The sequence below is a fragment of the Scomber japonicus genome, chromosome 16, assembly GCF_027409825.1.
Source record: "Scomber japonicus isolate fScoJap1 chromosome 16, fScoJap1.pri, whole genome shotgun sequence".
NCBI lineage: Eukaryota > Metazoa > Chordata > Actinopteri > Scombriformes > Scombridae > Scomber > Scomber japonicus.
Genome location: NC_070593.1, coordinates 30,140,285 through 30,161,637, shown reverse-complemented (window position 1 = coordinate 30,161,637; position 21,353 = coordinate 30,140,285). Strand labels below are relative to the sequence as shown.

The following is a 21,353-nucleotide window of genomic DNA, read 5'->3' as shown; positions in this document are numbered from 1 at the left end:
ACACACACAGTGCTTGCCTCATACATATTTGGTCATGTCTTGGCTTACCTTTGTTTGATTTTCTAATTACTGTACCTTCATCATATGATGTGAAGGTTGAATCAGGTGAATTGAGATCACAAAGAGTAGTCAGTGTATACTGTAGACTGAAAGGATGGAGTTTCCCTGCCAGCCATTCTAAAGTACAGCAGAGAGACGTGGTTGAGAAAGTGGCCAAAAAGGATGGGGATACACCAGTGCCACATTCTTTTGACCTCTACCTTGGCAGCTATAATAAACATTTATGTTATTTATGGTATTTTCATCTCAGGGTGCTTAGGATGCTTCATGAGACATGTTGAATGTGTAAAGAACTGTTTTATCCCATTTGAATTTGCAGGGCTTTGCGGAATCTAACATATTCAAAGGTTTTTAATGTGCTTCTTTCTGCCAGCCTTCTAGTTCAGCATTCTTCATAACAAGTTTCCCTACAGCATCTTCACTGTCTTCCATTATCAGCTGATAGGATTCAAGCCATACTTGCTGTCTCATGATTTGCCTGCAGCCACCTATATTTGTGTGAAATGGAGTAATTGTCAACATTATCAGTGTACATCATAAACATAGTCAACATTCTGTAGAATGTCACTAATTACAACAATACCTAATGTAGTTTAATGCCATTTACAGACAAAAACTGTAAATGAAAACATATATTGATGTAGTCCTGAATATTGATTTCACATTTGGCCTTACATGTTGTTATTTGTATTTTCATTTTATGTATTTCTATGTACGCATTAACTGTGTCATATTTAAATGAACAATATAAGTTAAATGACGATTGATTAGGCTTTGGTAATGGAATGAATGGTTTTTCACTGTGACATGAATTTTCTTTCTGAAATCAAATCCCAACACAAATCAAAGTGAAGAGGAATCCTGTATTCAGCAGAGAACAGCATCAACCTCCCAACACTAAATAAGCACCGTACCAAAGTACTTGAAGCTTTTCCTTTTTAAGAGGAGGAACCATCATAATGCCAAAAAACCCCTAAAAAAACTGTCCAATCACAGCTTTGGGGGTATTACCATGGACAGAGCTTATCGGAATTAGTGTTGTGTCGTTCGAACGAACAAATCTTTTGAGTGAACGAAGTGAACTGAATCACTTCATGAACTGATTCGTTCCTGTCTCAGTTCAGTTCAGTTGAGCATGGCTGCCGGTCGGGAGTGGAACTGCCGCGACTCACTCACTCTTTCACTGCGAACGAATCACTCAGTGAACGACAACACTTTGACTGACTCTGAGTGATTCTGTTTCCCCTTCGCGGGGATAGGCTTTCATGCCAATAGCATCAGTTTCTCCAAGCTAACGGCTAACGAAAACAAACACACACACACGCCCCCATCCCCATTATCATAATGGACTTAGGCACACATAAAGTAATGAGAGGAGAGGAGACAGAAGAGTGAGTGACTGACACAGCGCCACTTTCAGCACAGTACGTGAACGAGACTCATGTCCTCAGCATGTCGTTGAATGATTCGTTCGCGAATGTGATTCGCCGTCATTCAGTTCATGATTCAGCCCACTTTCAGCACAGTACATGAACGAGATTCACGTCCTCAGCATGTCGTTCAATGAATCGTTCGCGAACGAATCACGTTCGCGAACTGCTGAAAGCGGCGCTGTGTCAGTCACTCACTGACTCAGGGCACTGAGGGCTGAGGAGTTGATTCACGTTCAGTACATGTACTGCTAACATTAGCGCTGTGTTGCTAACATCAGTGTAGCATCATGTTATGTTATTTTACTGTGCACAGAGGACACTTTCACTGTGTAATATTTTTAGTGTGTAAGCAGCGCTGCGTCTCCCGCGAATGATTGTATAATATAGTCCTTGAACGCACCGTCCCTCAGTAAGTGAACCTCAGGGCTGAATCATGAACTGAATGACGGATTATTTGGCTGTTTATCAGTTCAGGGAGTTGGAGAGCACTGAACGATTCGGTGAACGAATCTTTTGAACGAATCATTTTAATGAACGGATTCTAAAGATTCAGTACAGTAAAAAGAACTGCCGTTCCCATCACTAATCGGAATCAGACATGCTACAGACCTTCTGCAGATTGTTCCAAGTGTGCATTGCAAGAGAATGACATCTTTACTATTCCAGCTCTGACTAACAGAGTGTGGAGCAACAAACTATCCTGAGAGCAAGTACCAATATGGTGTGATTTCAGAGTTAAAAGTGATGAAATATAGGATGGCAGTATCTGTAATAAGATTTTAAAGATGAATAAAAAACAATACTGATTTTGCCTCACTGCCAGGGATGGTCAGCAGTTTTTGGTACTGAAGAGATTACTAGTTCTACAGCTTTTCCATAAATGACATCCCCAAAACCCAAAACAGATTTTTTAAAAATAGTGATCCAACCATTCCTTTTCTCTGGTGAATAGGGAAGGAATTCTTATTTCTATGAAGAAAACCAAGTATTGTTCTCAATTTACCTATTGTTTGTTAATGTGTTGCTTAAAGTTGTTGTCCAGCCAAATTCCGAGGTATTTATACTGAGGTATTCTTATAAGTGTATACTATGTCCTGTTCATTAAATTGCACTTCTGAATCCATAATCATGATGACATTACTCTGTTTGCAAAAGTATTAGGCTATTTAGTATAGTATAAGTATAAGTCGTAGCTATTTAACAATTTAGGTTGATATGGCAATTGAAATTGATCTTGCATCTGGCCCAATGAGTGTAAATATCTTCATGGTCAAAGTATTGTTCCAAAATGTACTTGAATAATGATAGGAGCTAGTAAAAGATTGTAAACAGTTGTCAGATTAGATTTTCTTAGTGCAGCAGTACGACACTTCCTAAATTGTCTGAACACAAGCCAATGGAGGGGTTTTTTGGACTGTCTAGACTCTAGACTGAGTCCAAGCTCTGTTTCTAGAAAAGCTCAGCTAAATCAGCAGTCGTTCACATAGGAAGCACCGCCCATGTTAACCAATGGTGTTGTTCACTCGTGCAGCGATCATTTCGGCGTCTGGTCTATTTTCTCCGCGTGCCGCGGCCGAATCTGTCAAGCCAGGCAGGAAGTCAAACAAAGCAACAACAAGAGAATCCGGTTTTCTAAGTAAAGCATGTCAAAATAAAACTATTTTTCAATAATTAAACACGCCGCTTGACAAATGTGGTGTGTGTGTCTAATCAGAGCATGAGATGAACACACACAGGCACGCGCATGCATACACACATATACATACATACATACATACGCACACACACACACAAGAGAGAGAGGGACACAGAGTGGGCTGGCTATAAGGGGTGGGGTCATACACACGCAAACAGAGACATTGAAAAAAAAACTCCAAGTGTGACAACAGAGGAGCCGAGGAGGAGAGCCACTTGCCGACCGGCGCGGAGAAATACGCTTCTGGTGTGAACTGAAGGGCTGTGGCACGTGCGATAACCTCCAAGCGCAGCGCTTTGCGGCGCCTCCGCGCCCGGTTTGAACCAGGTTTTATACAGTTCGGTTGTGGACTCTGCCTCAGGCATTCAACAGCAATCTCTCTAACCGTGCTGTGAGCGGTGAACACCCTTCAACCTAAAAACATAACATAACTACACACTCTAAGGCTCTCATACACGATCATGCCCCGTTCACCAGCCCATCAGTGCACAACAGAACATGTAACCAGGTACGAGATATACATATTTACAATATGAAATGTGTGAACTGCCTGACAAACCACTTTGGAACTTCATTGATGTTCTTTTGTAGTAACAGCCTTGGTGCCAGCTGGACATCCTCTTCAAGCAGCTGCACAGCTAGATCTTGACACTGCTGCAGCACTTGGTTCCTTTGACATTTGACCCAAGCAGGAACAACTTCACTGTTGTATAGTTTAAGCTGCATTATCTTGCTCTGCTTCAGTCCTTGAATCTTGTAGTGTACAGGACCACAGCATTCAGAAACAATCAAGGGGCCCTTCCAAGGTGTTTGAAGCTTTGAACTTGTTCCTTTATTTTTGGTGTCATCTTTTACACCAAATCTCCAACACTGTAAAAAATGTTCTTGTGCTTGGACATCATACATCTTTTTCTGACGTTCTTGTACAGCAGGGGTGTCAAACTCATTTTCATTCAAGGGCCACATACAGGCCAATTTGATCTCATGTGGGCCGAATCATTAAAAAGATGGAGGGAAGGAACGAAAATAAGTCAGAAAGGAAAAATGGAAGAAAGGAAGGAAGGGAGGATGGAAGGAAGTAAGGAAGGAAAGAAGAAAGGATGGACAGAATGAAGGAAGGAAGGACACATGGAAGGAGAGACAGAAGGAAGAAAGGGATGAAGGAAGGAAAAAAAGAGGAAGGAAGGAGGGAAGAAAGGGAGGAAGGAAAGATGGAAGGAAGAGAACACAGGAAGAAAAGTGGGCCGGATTGGATTCCTCGGCGGGCCGGTTCTGGCCCACGGGCCTTATGTTTGACACCCCTGTTGTACACTGTGGAGACGCTCTCTTGCTGTGCTTTTGGGCCTCCTTGGGTCCTTCCTCCAAGTTGTGCAGAAAATTTGCTACCTCAATTCAGTCAGAACTGCAGCTCCAGATTGGATATTCTGTGGTTGATGAACTTTTCTGCCAGGCATAAGGATGTTAGGTGTGAACCCTGTGATAGCATGTCATGAGCTGTGGTAGGTTGACATGAGCAGATGCTCGTCCCAGTTCTTTTGGTTCTGGTTCACATATCATCGGATCATCTGGAGTAAGGTTCTGTTGAACCATGTAGTAGCCAATAATGTAATAATGACCAATAACATCATAAGTTGCCAATAACATAATAAATGTCCTGAACCAGTAACGTAATAAGTTTTTGCCAACAACATAATAAGTTATTACATTATTGGCTGGTTATTATGTTATTGGCCTGGTAAAAAAAAAAATCCTATAAATCCAATCCAATAAAGTTATTACTTTATACTAATATGACTTTGAATAAAGTCATACTAATATGACTTTATTCAAGTTTTATTTATTAGATACAAAGTTTAACACTTCCATGGCACTTAGTCTTATTTTTATATCTTTCAAATATTTGCTTAAAGACCTGACCTTGAGGTTATGATTTAAAACATAACGGGTTGCTTCTGTTTTAACCCGCCGCAGCTTCTATAACTATTTACAGTGGTTTAGTGGATGAGGAAACACACTGACCAATTACATGCAAGTTAAGCCATCCCATGGGATACTACTCAGCCAATTCTGTGCATTCCAGGCGGTAAACATTGTGACTCTACAGTGCAGACAGATGAGAGAGTTAGAGGCGAGGTACACATAAAAAGACGGTAGAAAGAAAAAGAAAGTGGCCAGCGAAATAGAGCATTTAATCCAGAGTGGACAGACTCACTCCTGTTCATACTTCCCACTGGGAGCACTAAACTAATGTGTCTAATATGCTCAGAAACCGTGGCACTAAAAGTGCCAATGTGAAATGCCATTATGAGACAAGACATAAAGGTTTTGAACAAACTTACCCACTCAAGTCTGAAGTGAGATCACAGAAAATAAGTAGTATCAGAGGTCAATATGACCAGTTCACCAGGATCCTGAGCCACACGTTCACTGCCTAACAACATGCTCATGAGTTTTCCCTTTGTGATAAGATAAAGCAAATACCCATGTCAGCATCATGCCACAAAGAAAAGTGAAATATTGACTGAGGACGTGCTAACCCAGCTAAATCCTATATCCTCCCATTGCATCATTCATCAATCTGTCCTCTGCGCCTCCCTGTCAGATGAGCATGCTGAGGTGATGAATACAATGATGAAAATGATCAATATTCTCAGGGCATCCAGCATTGCATACTTAGGGAATTCCTCAGAGATGTTGATGCCAATGCTGATGATCTTTTGCTGCACAACAATGTGAGATGGCTCAGCAAAGGCAGGGTGTTAGTGCGCTTTTGGTCCATTAGGAGGGAAGGAGCATCTTTTTTGGCAGAGCTAAGAAATCAGAAGGCAACACAGTTTTCTCTCTTTCTAGAAAATGAGAAACAGATGGACAATGTGGCCTTTTTGGTTGATATCGCTTCACATCTGAATGAACTGAATTCGAGGCTACAAGGCAAGGACAATTCAATGTGTGAACTGATGACAGCTGTCCACTCCTTTCAGACGAAACTTGAGGTGTTCAAGGAAGACCTGCAAGGAGACTGTGCACACTTCCCAGCAGTGCAAGAACAGGTTCAGGGACAATGAGATGTGTCTTCTTTTGTTGACTTTATTGATAAGCTGATTGTAAACTTCAGCAAACGTTTTGACAGCTTCAGCTTTGGACAGCACCTCACCATGTTCATTCAGAACCCATTTATCATCACAGATGTCAGGTGGTTCTCGAAGGAAGTGACACAGCACTTTAAATGGGTAAATGCTGGGCCTCTCCAGATGCAATTGGTCGATCTCCAAGCATATGTGGCCCTGAAAGAGCAGGGTGTAACTGACCCTTCCACTTTCTGGCTCCAAATGGTCCCTGAGACAGCTTTCCCAGGTGTGAGGAAAGTAGCCCTATACATCTTGACCATGTTTGGCTCCACAAACAACTGTGAGGCAGCTTTCTCCACAATGAACATAATCAAAACTAAATATTGTTCCAGGCTCACCTCCACATGTGTGTGAGAATGGCCCTGACTCCATTCAAGCCCAGGTTTAAAATCCTGGCAGGACAAGCTAGAGCTCAATTCTCTCACTAAGCAAAAAAGTGGGAGAGTTGAATATAAGAGGGGGAGAAAGTGAGCCTCTAAAACTGTTCAATTGTTAAGATGTGTTTAGATTTATTGTCTGTAAAATTGGTTGAGACTGTTGAGTCAAGATGTGAAACAGAAAAGGGGAAATTCAAGCCTTACCTCCCTTTATTTTATTTTTCTGAAATTAAGCACTTTATGTGAACATGCACAGTGTTCACATTTGATTTATTTTCTCTTATTTTGAAATGCAGCCCTACTTTTATTTACTAAATGAGAGAACATTATACATACGGCAGTCATATACATATGGTCAGTTCTTGTTACTTGACAATAAATATTGTCAAAAAGTTTTTGAATTGTACTGAATTCATTTGGCAGTCAGGTATTGAATACATGCAGATGTTGATACAACTATTAGGCTAGTTAAATATATATCACACGTATCTATTTATTTGTATGTTTAACTTGATGGTTAGAATGATCTCCAGTCCTGTCTTCTGCTCTTTAGCCTTTCAAATGAAGTGGTAGCAGCACAATTGTATGAGTTGAAATCTCTGTATGATATGAATGTATGAATCTCTTTCTCATTCTTGAAGATAGTCCTTTTTTTCTTACTCTTAAAGATTTTTTTCTTTCACAGAACCAATAATTGACCACTAGACAGCAATGGATCGACAACATAGCCACTCCAGACTGATACTAGACTTTATTCAGTTGTCTAAGCTTCCTGTGATCTGATATTTTTAGTTAACAGTTAATTTAGTTGAAATTCTTGCACATACAAACGTATATATTTAGTGCAAATATTTAAGAGCGTAATCAAAGTTAAATGAACATAGCTTACTGTAGGCTAATTATTATCATTATTAACTATTAAAGTTTGATAATATCAGGAGAATCAACCTTTTTGGACAAATTGAATGTAAAAATATGCGACAAATCTTCAACAGATTAAAGGTATATGACTGCACTGGAGGGTGCCACTGCATTGGAGGATGTCACTGCATTGGAGGGTGTCACTGCATTGGAGGGTGCCTGTCACTGGCTAGTTTCAAAAAAAGTTTTCAAAAAATATTTCCCCAAACTGGTTAGGTATATTTTATTAGGTATAGTCATAGTATTTAATTAAATATTACATTTTTCATGGAAAAAAAGAAAGTAATAAAAAATTCTCTCTCTCATTATTCTGGCATTTAGACCTAAAACAGAATGAGTTTAGTCTGATTTAATGTCAGACAGTGAGAAAAAAATGTGTCTTTTTATACAGTGTATGTAAACTTCTGGTTTCAACTGTGTGTCGCATGGCAGTTTACTTCACCTGCAGATGAAGCTGAGCAGAGTCTGTATCAGCAGTAGCAGGCAGACAAAACCAAGACCAAAATCTTGTAAAGTGTGTGTTACGTCCACTTGGTGACCCAGTCAGCAGACAATAACACGACAACCATAAAATCAAATAAGTCTCAGTGGAAGTGAACAACGTGGTTTATTAAAACAAAAAGACACACTGAAGTGGGGGAGGATGGGATAATGTGATTGTGCCAAAACAAATGAAATTAATATAACAAAGGGAGGCCTACCTAAACTACCTCTGAAGAAAATAAAGTGCAAACAAAATGCCTAACTGGCTTCTCTAACAAAAAAACATCTCAAAACAGTACAGGAGTGGCACAACCAATAAACCTAGTGAGGTAACAATTTTCACCTACGTGTGTGTGAAAAGTAAAGGGTACCCCAACTTACCTAGCCCCAAAACCTCCCACCACATACAGTCCAAAACCAAATCAAAGACACCACTAAGCCAGACAAGGGTAGCAACAGCACAAACAAAAGCAAATAGAGAGAAGGTCTGGGATGTCACACACACACACACACACACACACTGTTTGTTGAGCACTTTACACAACGTTAAAGTAGAAAGAGTGTGCAACATCAGTCACACACACACACACGCACACACACACAAAAACCCTAACCCTAACCCTATCCCTGAACGGTTTTCTAGTGCTTTTGCGCGTCACATTAATTATATAATGACACCATGTGGAATATTAATGTTGTTGCAGTGGGCACCCTCGTTCTAGTTTGTGAACTATCAGCTGCTACCTGCTAAGAAGATCTCATAGAAGTAGGAGATGGGGAGAGGAGTAGGGGAATCTAGCACGCATAGTTTTTATGGTAGCCGACTGATGCAAAAAGTACAACTGCTCACTACCAAATAAACCACAGTTCATACTGTGAATATGTAGTTTCACAGACACATTGTTGTTGTTTTGCTGGGTTGTGTGTGAAACCATTAAGAATAATATAAAATTAGTCTGCACACCACCAAGGTGAACTGTTTTTTTTCTTACCAATATGTTATAATTTGTGTTAAATAATAAAAACTAAACTTTTTTTATTTATATACTGGGGTAAGTAACAGTTTTGTGATTTGCATGTTTCTTTATTATTTATCATTTATTTATTGTTCTGCCAGCTCAGGTCCCTTTAAACAACAGAAAATACCTCTTTTTGTATAGCACAATGTATGTTTTCAACATTCAATTGTTTTTAAAAAATGATTATTTATAATTTAATATTACTTTAACAGCAGGGATGTCCAAGCAGGTACCCTGTTGTATGTGCACTATTTTGCATTGCCAATTTGAAATAATGTTCTATTTTTGAATGAATGGGTGGAAATTAAAATTAAAATTTCTTTTATCCGATTCATCAATAAACTTAAAAAATAATCGAACGATTAATCGATTATTAAAATAATAGTTAGTTGCACACCCTACAATTTTTATGTCCAGGTTTTTGAAGGATCCAAACACATTTTTGTGGAGTTGCTGGAGTAAACTGATTTAAAAAAGTAAAGTGATGAAGGTTGTCATAGCCAACAGGTTTAAGCTAAATGTTTTAAGCTAAATTATTTAGTTGTTATTTTCAAGAACAAGGTCACGTCTTTGTTTTTGGCATGTATCAAATATTCACACATCATTCAGCAGCCACTTAAGTTCATGAATGTGCATATAAGCATAATTCCATAATGAATAACATATGGTATAAAAGAAAACTTGGAAGTTTATGACTACTAAAAAGGCAAGTCACTAAACAGCTATTTATAATAAAGTTAGAAACGTACTGCTTTTTGTTTATTACATAGATATTACATCCTTTTTAAATAATATTTTGTGCACCTTTAAGGTATTCATCAGTACAACTTAGTTACACTGCAGACAGTCTTTCTCAACTGCAGAGTGCACGTTTTAATGCCTTTACTAATATGATGATATACATTTGATGCAAAAAACATCAGATTTTCACAGTCAAAATGTCTTAATGACAGTTCATTAATAAAGTCATAACACACATCAACCAGTGCAAAATTCCATACAAAAAGTGATAATGAGGTGCACTTGGCTTCCAAGCGCAAACAAAAGGGTTCAGACTAAAAAGCCAAAATGCCTTGAACACACCGACTGTGTCTAATATTTTGGTGTTGTTTTTTTTTGTTTTTTTTCAGCAACAAGGCAAAATTGGAGTGACATTCAACATTGGCACTGTGGATATCAGTGTGCAGGAGAGCAGTATCCCAGTGAATGATGGGAAATATCATGTGGTCCGCTTCACCAGGAATGGTGGTAATGCTACGCTGCAGGTGGATAACTGGTCCATCAATGAACACTTCCCTACAGGTACAACACAAATTAATCTTAAACTCATACATCTACTTCAACCAATGGGCTTTACTGTACAAACATGTTGGCAATCATAATTGTTAGCAAATCTGACAGTATCAGTTATCTATTAAAAAATACTGCTCATTGTAAGTAAAAGCACATGTGAGGCACACTTTAAAGCGAAAAGATCACTGGGCAGCATCTGCTTCCAGCAGAAGAGTAGCATTATTACATGTTCTATTCATCTTTTGTGTTTGTTCTCACATTCTATGTTGCTTTTAAACATTCTGCACATACTTGAAGTTGCCACGATGGAGCGCATGATATATCTGTTCACGCAGAAAAAGCCCAAACCCCCATAAATATAGGGTATTTACTATTGTGCTTTCTCATACTCTTTTATTTCCTGGGCTATTAAGTGATACAATAGACAAAGCATATTATGGAAGCGAATTGTGACCAATATTCAAATTAAAATGCATTTGCAGAAATGCTTTTTCATTTTAAGAATGTGGCTGCATTATTTGATTCATAAATAAAATTAATCATCAATCATCCTGTTTGCATTTTAATTTTCTTCTTCAAGACTGCTCATTCTTTCACTTAATTAAAATGAAAAAGAAAATGACATTTGAGATTTAATTTTCAAAATATGCCCCAGCAAATAGATACCAAAATTCAATTTGAAAATGAAAATGCATTTGCAAAAATGCTTTTTCATTTTATGAATGTGGCTGCATTATTTGACTCATAAATAAAATTAATAATCAATCATCCAATTTGGATTTTCATTTTCTTTCATTTTCTGCCATAATCAAAAAGAAAACAAAGAAGACATCATTAAAGTATTCATTTTCTTTTTCCTCTTCCTCCTTTTTAACATCACCTGCTCACAAACACACTGTTTTTAACATTAGACCATAAATGAGACTACCAGTAACTTCACCAGCTGTTGCTGTTGCCATGGTCACTTCTGTAAACACTGTTCTGTGTGTGACGTCATTAATGATCAACTGAGCATGCGGCTAACTTCAGGAGGAAACATTTAAAAGTGTAATATGAACAGCCAAACAAAAAATCGGATTTGAGCAATAAATCGGAATTGAGCATTAAGGCCTGCAGTGTGAACGTAGCCTAAGAGACAGAAGAGTTGTGATACCAAGCTGCTGTGTGTGGAGATCTGTCACCCAGACTATTTTACTGTATTTCCCTAATTTTATTAGTTTTTCTTATTCACTTTATAGGTTTCAACTTATTTTTCTCATTGTTTGCTGAAAATTTTAAATAAATATGGAAAATAACACATGGGTGATTGTAGTAACATTTTTCAATATTGCAGAGTAAAATTACTTAATCTATGCATTATTATCAGTATAAAACAGAACAATCACAATATCAGTAGAAATAAGAAAAATGTACACAAACATTTGTAAATTGTATAAAGTCTTACATAATGCAATACACAGTTGTTAATTAAAGCTAGTTACTCTAAGTATGTGACACAGAGAGAAGAGGAGGCATGACTGAAGAAAAAGACATTTATTGAGGAGAATAAAAATGGGATGTTGAACGGGGGCAAGGGGAAATGCTGTGGGGAGTGCTGAGCAGAGCAGGGTCCAGGTCTGATGAATAGGGTCCAGGGGGGTATTCCAGGTAGGAGGTTCAACAAACTCTGAGTCTAACCCTGAACTCTGAGTTGACTTACTCTAAGATGGGAAACTCTGAGTATCCGGTTCCAAAAGAGCTGAGTATGGCTGTGTCCCAATCTGGTCCCAATTGCGAGGCTGCATCCTCGAAGTACGCGGCCTTTGCAGCCTTCGAAGGATGCAGCCTTCTGAGGAATCTCCGAAGGCTGCATCAACCGTTGTTAAATGAGACGGTCTAGCCTTCGAGGCATTTCCTGGTTGCGTCACCAGCTGTTCCCTCCCATAAGACGAGAAAGACGCCACAACCGAAAAGACGGTGAAAAAGCTGACAAAATTATAAGAGAGAAGAAAGGAGAAGAATAAAGGAAAGGAGAAGAAAGAAGGAAAACACACAAGAAAGAAAGAAAGAAAGAAAGAAAGAAAGAAAGAAAGAAAGAAAGAAAGAAAGAAAGAAGAAGAAAGAAGGAAAACACACAAGAGAAAGAATAATAAAATAATAATAATCTGTAAATAGTTATTCCTGATGTAATTTTTGTAAATAGTTAAATGTTTCATCACTTAATAATAAAAGAAAATATTTAATCCCTTGTTCTTCCTGAACAGTAGCACTTTATGCCGTTTGTTAACCCTGTTATAAATTGTACTTAAGTTGTAAATACTAAATGGAATAGACAACGTGTAACAATTGACAATATTTTTTATTTTATAACATTAACATAAAATCACCACTTCTTTTTCGCCTGGTGGGGCTGGACCTTCCCCTCCATGCCCATCTTTTCCAGTATTGTTCTAAACACAAAGGGAAGCAAGAGAAAAGGTCAACACAGGGATGCTATGTTAACAGACAAAAGGGTTCTAATATAGCAAAAAATTATCATAATAATGAGGTATAACATATAATAGTGACAATCCCAAACGTAGCTCTTTATTAAAATCTAAATTTGTTCATCTTAGTCTATATATATATATATATATATATATATATATATATATATATATGTGTGTGTGTATATATATGTATATATATAAATATAAGTAAATATACATATATATATATATATATATATATATATATACATATATATGTATATATATAAGTAAATATATATATATAAATATAAGTAATTAGTAAAAGTATAAGTAGTAATAAGTACAAATAATTAAATAAAACAAACCAATACTTACACTTGAATGAAAAGTCTTCACCTGTTGGTGTCGCCATTGTTGTGTTTTCGCGGCACTGAACAGCGCTGCGCAAAGGATCTTGGGATCTGGGAGCATCTGGGAGGCCGCGAAGGATAGTAGCGGTGCATCCTCAAAAAAGAGGGAAAAGAAGGCCGCATTTCAAGGCTGCATTTGAAGGAGTCTTCGAATTGGGACAGCCTTCGCGCGGCGTTGTGACGTAATCGGCCTCTAAATGCGTACTTCGAGGATGCAGCCTCGCAATTTGGGACCAGATTGGGACACAGCCTATGTCCACCTTGAGTTAGGCGAGTGTGCGACCACTAGTAAAATCCATCATCAATGGAGCCCCGATACCTTGATTCACCATGGCAACTGCTGAGAAAACAAGCTCGAGTTACGTCACCTCACTGTAACTGGAGCTCCCCCTGCAGGCATGTGATCATATATATATGATCATATATATTTCACAAAAGGTAACACCGCTGCAGACGCTAAAGCCCAATTTCCACCGGGTCGGTCAGGGGCGCGTTGCAGAAAATTACCAAATCAACCAAAATTGAGCAAGTTAACAAAACCGGGCCATTTTGTTGTGCTGCTACTGCATTAATTACTGTAGAAAAAGGAAGTCGTTCGGATTTGATTGGGCTGCCGTAATTACAGTATTAACAGTGCAACTTCCTTTTAAAAGGCAGCTTTCTCTCCCAGAGCATGCTCCGCCACGCTGCAGTTGACGCCAGGCAGACGACGGAGCTAAACAGTGGAAATCCCCAGTAATAAGGAGAGAGAAGCGGCATGGGAGAAAATTGCTGCCCGAGTCAATGCTTAAGTTTTAATGCACCACTCCACTGACTAACATATACATATATTATACATATATATGCATATTCTCAGCCCTTGTATCGTCTGTACGACACCACATGGACATGTGTAGCGGTGCACAGAATGATGTCACGCAGGCTCAATCTGGTGCGACACATTTAATGAGTTTCTGCAACATGCAAAACGTATAGTTTTAGATTCACAGTCGCTACACAGCGTTTTCTGCTTGTATCTTGTACACAGCCATTCTCATTATGTCACTTGTTGACGCAAGACTTCCTGGTAACTCACCTCGCTTGTGTAGCGACACTGCCACCTTCTGGTGATTTACTAGCGTAACACTGACACTGGCAGTGAATAACTTTGTACCCTAGATTTTAACTATAACGAAAACTCTTCTTCCCATAAACACATAAACGTATATAAAACTGATAACACAACTCTGAACTAACATATGACTCAGTTCAGAATAAGTTCTGTGTTCAAGTTCATGTTTCCAAGGCAACCGTTTGTCGGGCTGTCACAAATGCAATCTTTGAAGGTGATTGATGGCCAAGTGGTTACTGCATGCTTCATAGTGACCGTGTCGCTGGTTCAATACCAGTGAGGAACTTTCTCTCTCTCTCTCTCTCTCTCTCTCTTAATGCTGTAGGGCAGGCTAAACAACACCACAATTGCTTGTAATCAATACCTTACTTGTTTGAGCTATATTTTTATATTTCATATTCATTTGCTGCCAAGTAGGCCTACGTTTTGTACCTGTTGGGGTCTGCATGAATGTTAAATGTGCTACACACACACACATACACAGAATATAAATGTTGAATAAGTCGACCACTCGAGACAACATTTTTCTCTCTTTTTTTTTTATTAATACTCACTGTTGACTGTCAGTAATTTTCTGCCACATCAGCTCATGTTCATTTGCTGCTGCTACTGTATTGCTTTTTTTCTTAAATATAAACTCATCATCTGCATGTATTCATTAATATTTCTAACTCCACTAGGGAGAAGTAGGAGGACTGAGCCCTTTTTTTCTCCTGTTGTCATGGTGAATCATGTTATCTATGCTCCATTGATGAGGGCTTGGTATCTCCTCATGCACGAGCTTCACTCAGAGTTACTTTGATTCAGAGTTGATTGAACTTACTGTTAACACTTGTTCTGAAACCGAAAACTCTGAGTTTGACAGCTCAGAGTTGGTCAACCTAGAGTTAAGGTTTTAACTCAGAGTTAGTTAAACCTGCTTCCTGAAACAGGCCCCTGTACTACGAAGCTGGATTAACATACCCAGGATATCTCTCCGTTACCTGGGTTGATTTACCCAGACATTCGCAATCTGGATAAGTGGTACTACGAAGCTGGTTATCAACTTGGTAATTGAACCCAGGGTTTTCCAATCTGGATCTCTGCGCGCTCACATAAAGGGGAGGTGTTTGCAGCGTCTGACCAATCACAAACATGGAGAAACCCTGCAGAGCAGACTACTTTACCATGGAGGAGCAGACAATTATTCTTCAACAATATGAAGAATTCAAACACATCATCCAGGCCAAAAGCAACACTGTTGCTGCAGCAAAAGCCAGGAAGGAATGCTGGCAGAAAATAGCTGACTCTGTTAATGCGTAACTTCTTGAGATTATACAATATTAATAAATTGGACAATATAAACGGACAGCACTCTGATCATTCAGTGTCACTTTATTACAGCACAGACGTTTGGGGCAGAGCGCTTCCTCAGTGCCCTTCCTTTCATAGAGACATTAAGTTAGTTTAATATTCAACATTCAATATACAAACCTATTATGCTTCAACCATTTGAGTGAATGATGTCAAACCAACTGTATAACATACAGACTAATATCATTCACGTGCCTCAAGGATTATTTTACAAATATATCTTTTCGTCATTTTTTTACAATTACAATGAATAAATACAGTTATTATGCTCCCTGACCCTTTGATCTCAGGATGTTAAACCAACTTTATAATATACAGAATAATATCCCTCATGTACCTCACGGATTATTTTTTAAATATATATTTTGGTCAATTAAAAATTGCATCTATCCCTAAAAACTCTTTCTCTCCTAAGCACTCCTCTCACGATCCGCACGAATGTTGACAGGATCTTTTAAGAATGGGCAGCTCATTTTCTAAGAGAACTGATTGGTCAGGAGGTGGTGCTTTTATACTCATTGATCTCTTATCCAGAACATAACCTGCTCCGGAGCAGGTTAGCCGTTCAGCATCAGTTACCATGGTGATTTACCCCGGTAAGAAGTGAACCAGCTTCATAGTACAGGCCTCAGATGTTCCAATCACGGAGAGAAAACGTCAAATTGTTTTATTGCACACACTGTTGCTCCAACATGATTTACAACACACGGACTGACGGACGTAAACGTGTCTAAAACATCAAATGCATGATTTTCCTCGACCACCTTTACCAAACGTGATCATCGTGAAATGTTTTTCAGAGGTGCAACAAGCTGGACCTGTAAGGTGGCTGTCATTGCAATAACAGTGGTCACAAGTTAATTTGCCAAGGTGTTTTGAAAATCATGGCTGTGCACACATCTTTTTTCATTGTTATAACAGTTGTTATATCACCTTGTGACAGCTGGTTGGCGTGTAGTTGCGTGGCGTAATGGTTAAACACTATGCTGTAGTGTTTTGTAGTTGGTGACACCAGGTGGAGCGAAAGATCATCAGATATATATGGAAGTACATTCAGGCATTCGCGAGGTCAGCTACGTTTTCTCTCCGTGATTGGAACATCAGGGGGGTATTCCAGGTAGGAGGTTCAACAAACTCTGAGTCTAACCCTGAGCTCTGAGTTGACTTACTCTAAGATGGGAAACTCTGAGTATCCGGTTCCAGAACAGCTGATCTGAATTAGTTCAATCAACTCTGAGTATGTCCACCTTGAGTTTGGCGCGTGCACGACCATTAAAAAAAGCCATCATCAATGGAGCCCCGATACCTTAATTCACCATGGCAACTGCTGAGAAAACAAGCTCGAGTTACGTCACTTCACTGTAACTGGAGCTCCCCCTGGAGCTCTCCCTCATGGGAGAAAATTGCTGCCCGAGTCAATGTTTTAAAACATTGTCTCGCTTAAAATTGTAGAATTCAGGTGAAAAAGTGGTGTGTTTTGTGTTTAACACATATGTCCTCTCATCTAATATCCTGTTTAGTAGATTAACATTTTACACTATTTTACTTATTATACATATTGGAGTCAATGATTTTAAGACAAAAATGTGACGATGTGTACAATAAAATACTTCTTAAAATTAAGATTAACAAGAAGGCAGATATGGCCGGACTCCGGCCACCGGAGAATGTTAAGATGAGATGATTGAGTGTAATGAACAGTGATACCACATCTCCCGACATAAAGCATTGCGAATTAAGTCTGCCTCTATATCTATCGGATTGCGAAGAAGCGGAGCATCCATGTCTGGCAGCTTACTTCAGGAAGGAGGAGACAGGTAGAAACTCAGGGTTTTCTTAAAGAAAACCTGCTAGCGAGCAGGTTATGTTCACAGAGTCAGTTACCATGGAGACTGACTCAGAGTTTCAGTTACCTCTCTTTCTGGAATGGATAACACAGAGTTTCCTCATCTCAGGGTTAACATACTCTGAGCTGTCCATATAACCTGCTTTCTGGAATACCCCCCTGCAGTCGTAGTGACAGAGGCCCAACGTTTACAAACAAAGGTTACCAGTTAACGTGAAAACCAGTTGATTTGTAACACCGGCAGAGCAGCGTCCCCCTTCACTCTCTGGTGATCTTGTTCTTCTAACTTTCTCCTCTCTGAATGTTTCTCGGTCACCTTTCCTTCTCCACTGTGTTTGTACACCAGATTCACCATTTCTCGCTCCGACTGCGCACACTACGTGACAGATATAATACCTGGGCCATGATCATAGACTGTATAAAAGAGGCCATGATCTGTGATGCGTCCATAAATAAAATGTACACACCGCCCCCTACCGCATTAGATGCGTAGCACCAAAGATATAATTTTCTTTATTATGTCTATGGGTAGTACGGTCAGCACGGAGCTGAAGAAGAGCGGCTACTGACATCACTTTCCTACGCCGCTCAGATTTCCAAATCGTCTTCGAATTATGGGCACTATTTTGCGGGGCAGACCACGGAAACGAAATAGCAATGTCCTCTTTGTTTTTGATTATGGCATAAAATGTGCAGTCTTGAAGAAGAAAATTAAAATGCAAATAGGATGATTGATGATTAATTTCATTTATGAGCCAATAACGCAGCCACATTCTTAAATTGAAAAAGCATTTCTGCAAATGCATTTTAATTCAAATATTGGCCATGATTCGCTTCCATTGCATGTATCTCACTCATAGTAAAAACAGTTTAAAAGGTAAGTATGTAATGTGTGAGCTTTGTGGTCTGAGTAAAGGTCTGGAGTAAACACTCCAACAAACAGCATGTCCTTCAGACTTTCTGTTTATTGAAAGCATTAGTTGCTGGACCTTAAGGGTCATCAGTCATGACCGATTGCAAAAGCACTCACTTGGTACCTTTTATAACCTTTCTGTAATTGATTTATGTAAGGACTGTCTTGCACACCATTGAGCTTTTACAATCCTGTTCATTTTTAAATTACCCAGGAGCTTAACACGACAACCACCAGGGGTTGCTAAATACCTAAAATTGTCAAAGGGCTACCACAATTCTAATACTAAAAAATGTATTATGTCATCGAATAAAGGCATTGTCTTCACAAAGCAATGCTTAATATCATGAAATTAGTTTGTTTAACCTGTGTTAAATAAGTGAGATAAATATCACTTACTGTGTCCACTATGTGATGCTAGAGAACTTGCACTAAATCATGTAGCTGCATATCGATGTAGTCCACATACTTTGCAAGTCTGCAATATAAGGCTTAATTTCCTTTTCCAAATAGGCAGTGCTAAAGAAGTGGGTCATTAATGCAGCCATAAATGTAGTAGCGTTCACCTGACATGCATACGCGTTGTCTTGAATATCAAATGTTGCATGAAGGAGTTAAATGTCACTTCCTGTATCCATTGTGTGGTGCTAGAGAAGACCCACCAATTATATGTCAATGTCATGTTGTTTTATATCGTGTGTCGACGACACCATGTAAATTTCATGTCAATTGGAAGATTTTTGTCACATAAGGCTGACTGATTGGAGAATGTACCGTAAAAACCGGTGTATAAGATGCACCTTTAACACAATATTTTTTCATTTAAAAGTGAGGTGCACAAAGCACAAAGGTACATACTGTATTAAATATGTAAAGTTGCTGTGTCCTTTTAAAAGGTTTAATTGAAACTCAGACCAATCTGAACCCAGTCTGAGTTCAGTTAAGCAAATCATTACTGGACCATTAACCATCAACCTGATGCACTGTTTCAGGTGTAATCTGTGTGTTTTGATTGTGTTTCAAATAAAAGTAAATTGAGAAAGTTTTGGAGTATAAACGTGTTTATAAATGAATAACTACTGGTACATTCAAATAAACCAACCATTAATAGAAAAGTGTTTTTCCCAGCATGACACCCCCCAAAATAGACTGTGTCTTATACACCGATATAGCTTATACACTGGTTTTTACAGTAAGTGTTTATATTTTATTGCAGAATGGGAAATATGTGGGATAAATTATACCTTCTTCTTTGTTCACTCCTTAGTACATAAATCAATAAAACAAAATGCAATTTTGGGAAAGATCTGACAATGTAGACTCAAGTTATAACACTCCGCTTTTTGAAGACAGAACATCAAAATTTGCTGTTTCGCCATGGCCATCATCACGGTCTTTCATCTGGATCTATTCATACTGCAAGACACAGGTCATAAAAGTACAGCATCTGTAATTTGCCAATAGATGGCACTGTTGACTTAGTATTGACACAATGTGAGTTTTATCTAGAATGAGTAATTTGTGGCAGATTAGATTATTGCATTGAAGGTACAACAACTTTCTGTTCCATGGCAACATTAAGAAATCTACTGCCGCACAAAAGCTACCTCCAGAGAGCAAATTATGAGTAAAGATAATAATCTTAAATGTATTGAGGTGCACACTGGGAAATCATTGCAGTGTGTACATTAGGTGAAAGTGTTGTATTCAGTTTACAGTTTTTAACTGAGCATACATTTCCAGTGCCCATCATTAACCAGTAACCTGATAAATAATGTAGCTGATAAATTATGTATTTATTTAATACTTTAATAAAGCTTTCTTTCCAATCAAAATACTTTGTGAACACTAGGCAGAGCAGGCCACAGTAGCATGTACTGCTTTGATGAGTAGCACAAGTAAAATCATTTGCATGTGTATGAATCCTTGTACTAAAAATGAACATATGTTGTTCAGATTTGCTGTGCAGTAGAGACTTTTGTTGCTGTTTGTTTTTTGACCTGAGGCATTGGGCTACAAATGTTAGAAGTTGGTGTGCTGAAGATGATGATGTACTGGCAGACCAGTGTCCCATGACTGTATTTTGACTAACAACTTGACATGGGGATATCAGGTCTATATCATAGTATAGCATATCAAGTCTGATGTCTGATGTGTTTTGACTATGGGTCCTTAGAGGAAGAGTATTGATTAATAATGTATGTGCTGATACTGCTGCATTACCGTTCTCTGTAATGGTTTCTGTGTAGGAGAAAAAAAAAGGTTTCTGCGAATTGCCTTGGAAATACCAGAACTACTTTATCTAATTTAGCAAGGAGAAACAGCACAGCTTGTTATTGGATGATTGTTTACATTTGTGCAGTCTTTCCCAGCTGCCACACTCACACTTTTCAAAAGCTGTGACAGCCAGCTTTATAGCTTATGGTACATCTTCCAACGCCCTCATTCTCTATTCATATGATATCGTACAAAAAGTTTTGCACTACTTTTTGTACAACAGGGGTGGGGAATGTCCGGCCTCTGGGCCATATACGGCCATTTCAACTGGCCCACAATGCAAAACAATTTTTATATTTTATGTCTTCATATATGAAATATATGAAGACATAAAATATGAGGAAAAAAATATCGCCAGCCATTAGTTTTCTGAGAAAAAACAGATGGCTATGTCCTATGTCCGAGTCAATGTCAGGGTCAGTGAATACAGCATGTTATGTACGTGTCATTGCATTGGGCCGGAGTGATTGACTCGGATGACAAGTGATGCATCATGGCGACTGTCAAGAAAAGGAAGGTGGATGCAAAACTCATCCAGGCATTTGATGAGAAGTTTCATGATGTGAAAAATATACAAAAGGAA

General features: G+C 38.6%; 1 protein-coding gene across 5 annotated transcripts in view; it reads left to right on the top strand.

Moving 5' to 3' along the window:
• Positions 1–21,353, top strand: part of nrxn3a (neurexin 3a) — a 285,289-nt gene that overhangs the window by 216,223 nt on the left and 47,713 nt on the right. For all 5 annotated transcript variants that reach the window (XM_053336307.1, XM_053336304.1, XM_053336305.1 and 2 more), the window contains one exon: positions 10,248–10,419. In XM_053336307.1, the coding sequence (XP_053192282.1) occupies positions 10,248–10,419 (172 nt within the window). The remainder of the gene's footprint in view (positions 1–10,247; positions 10,420–21,353) is intronic.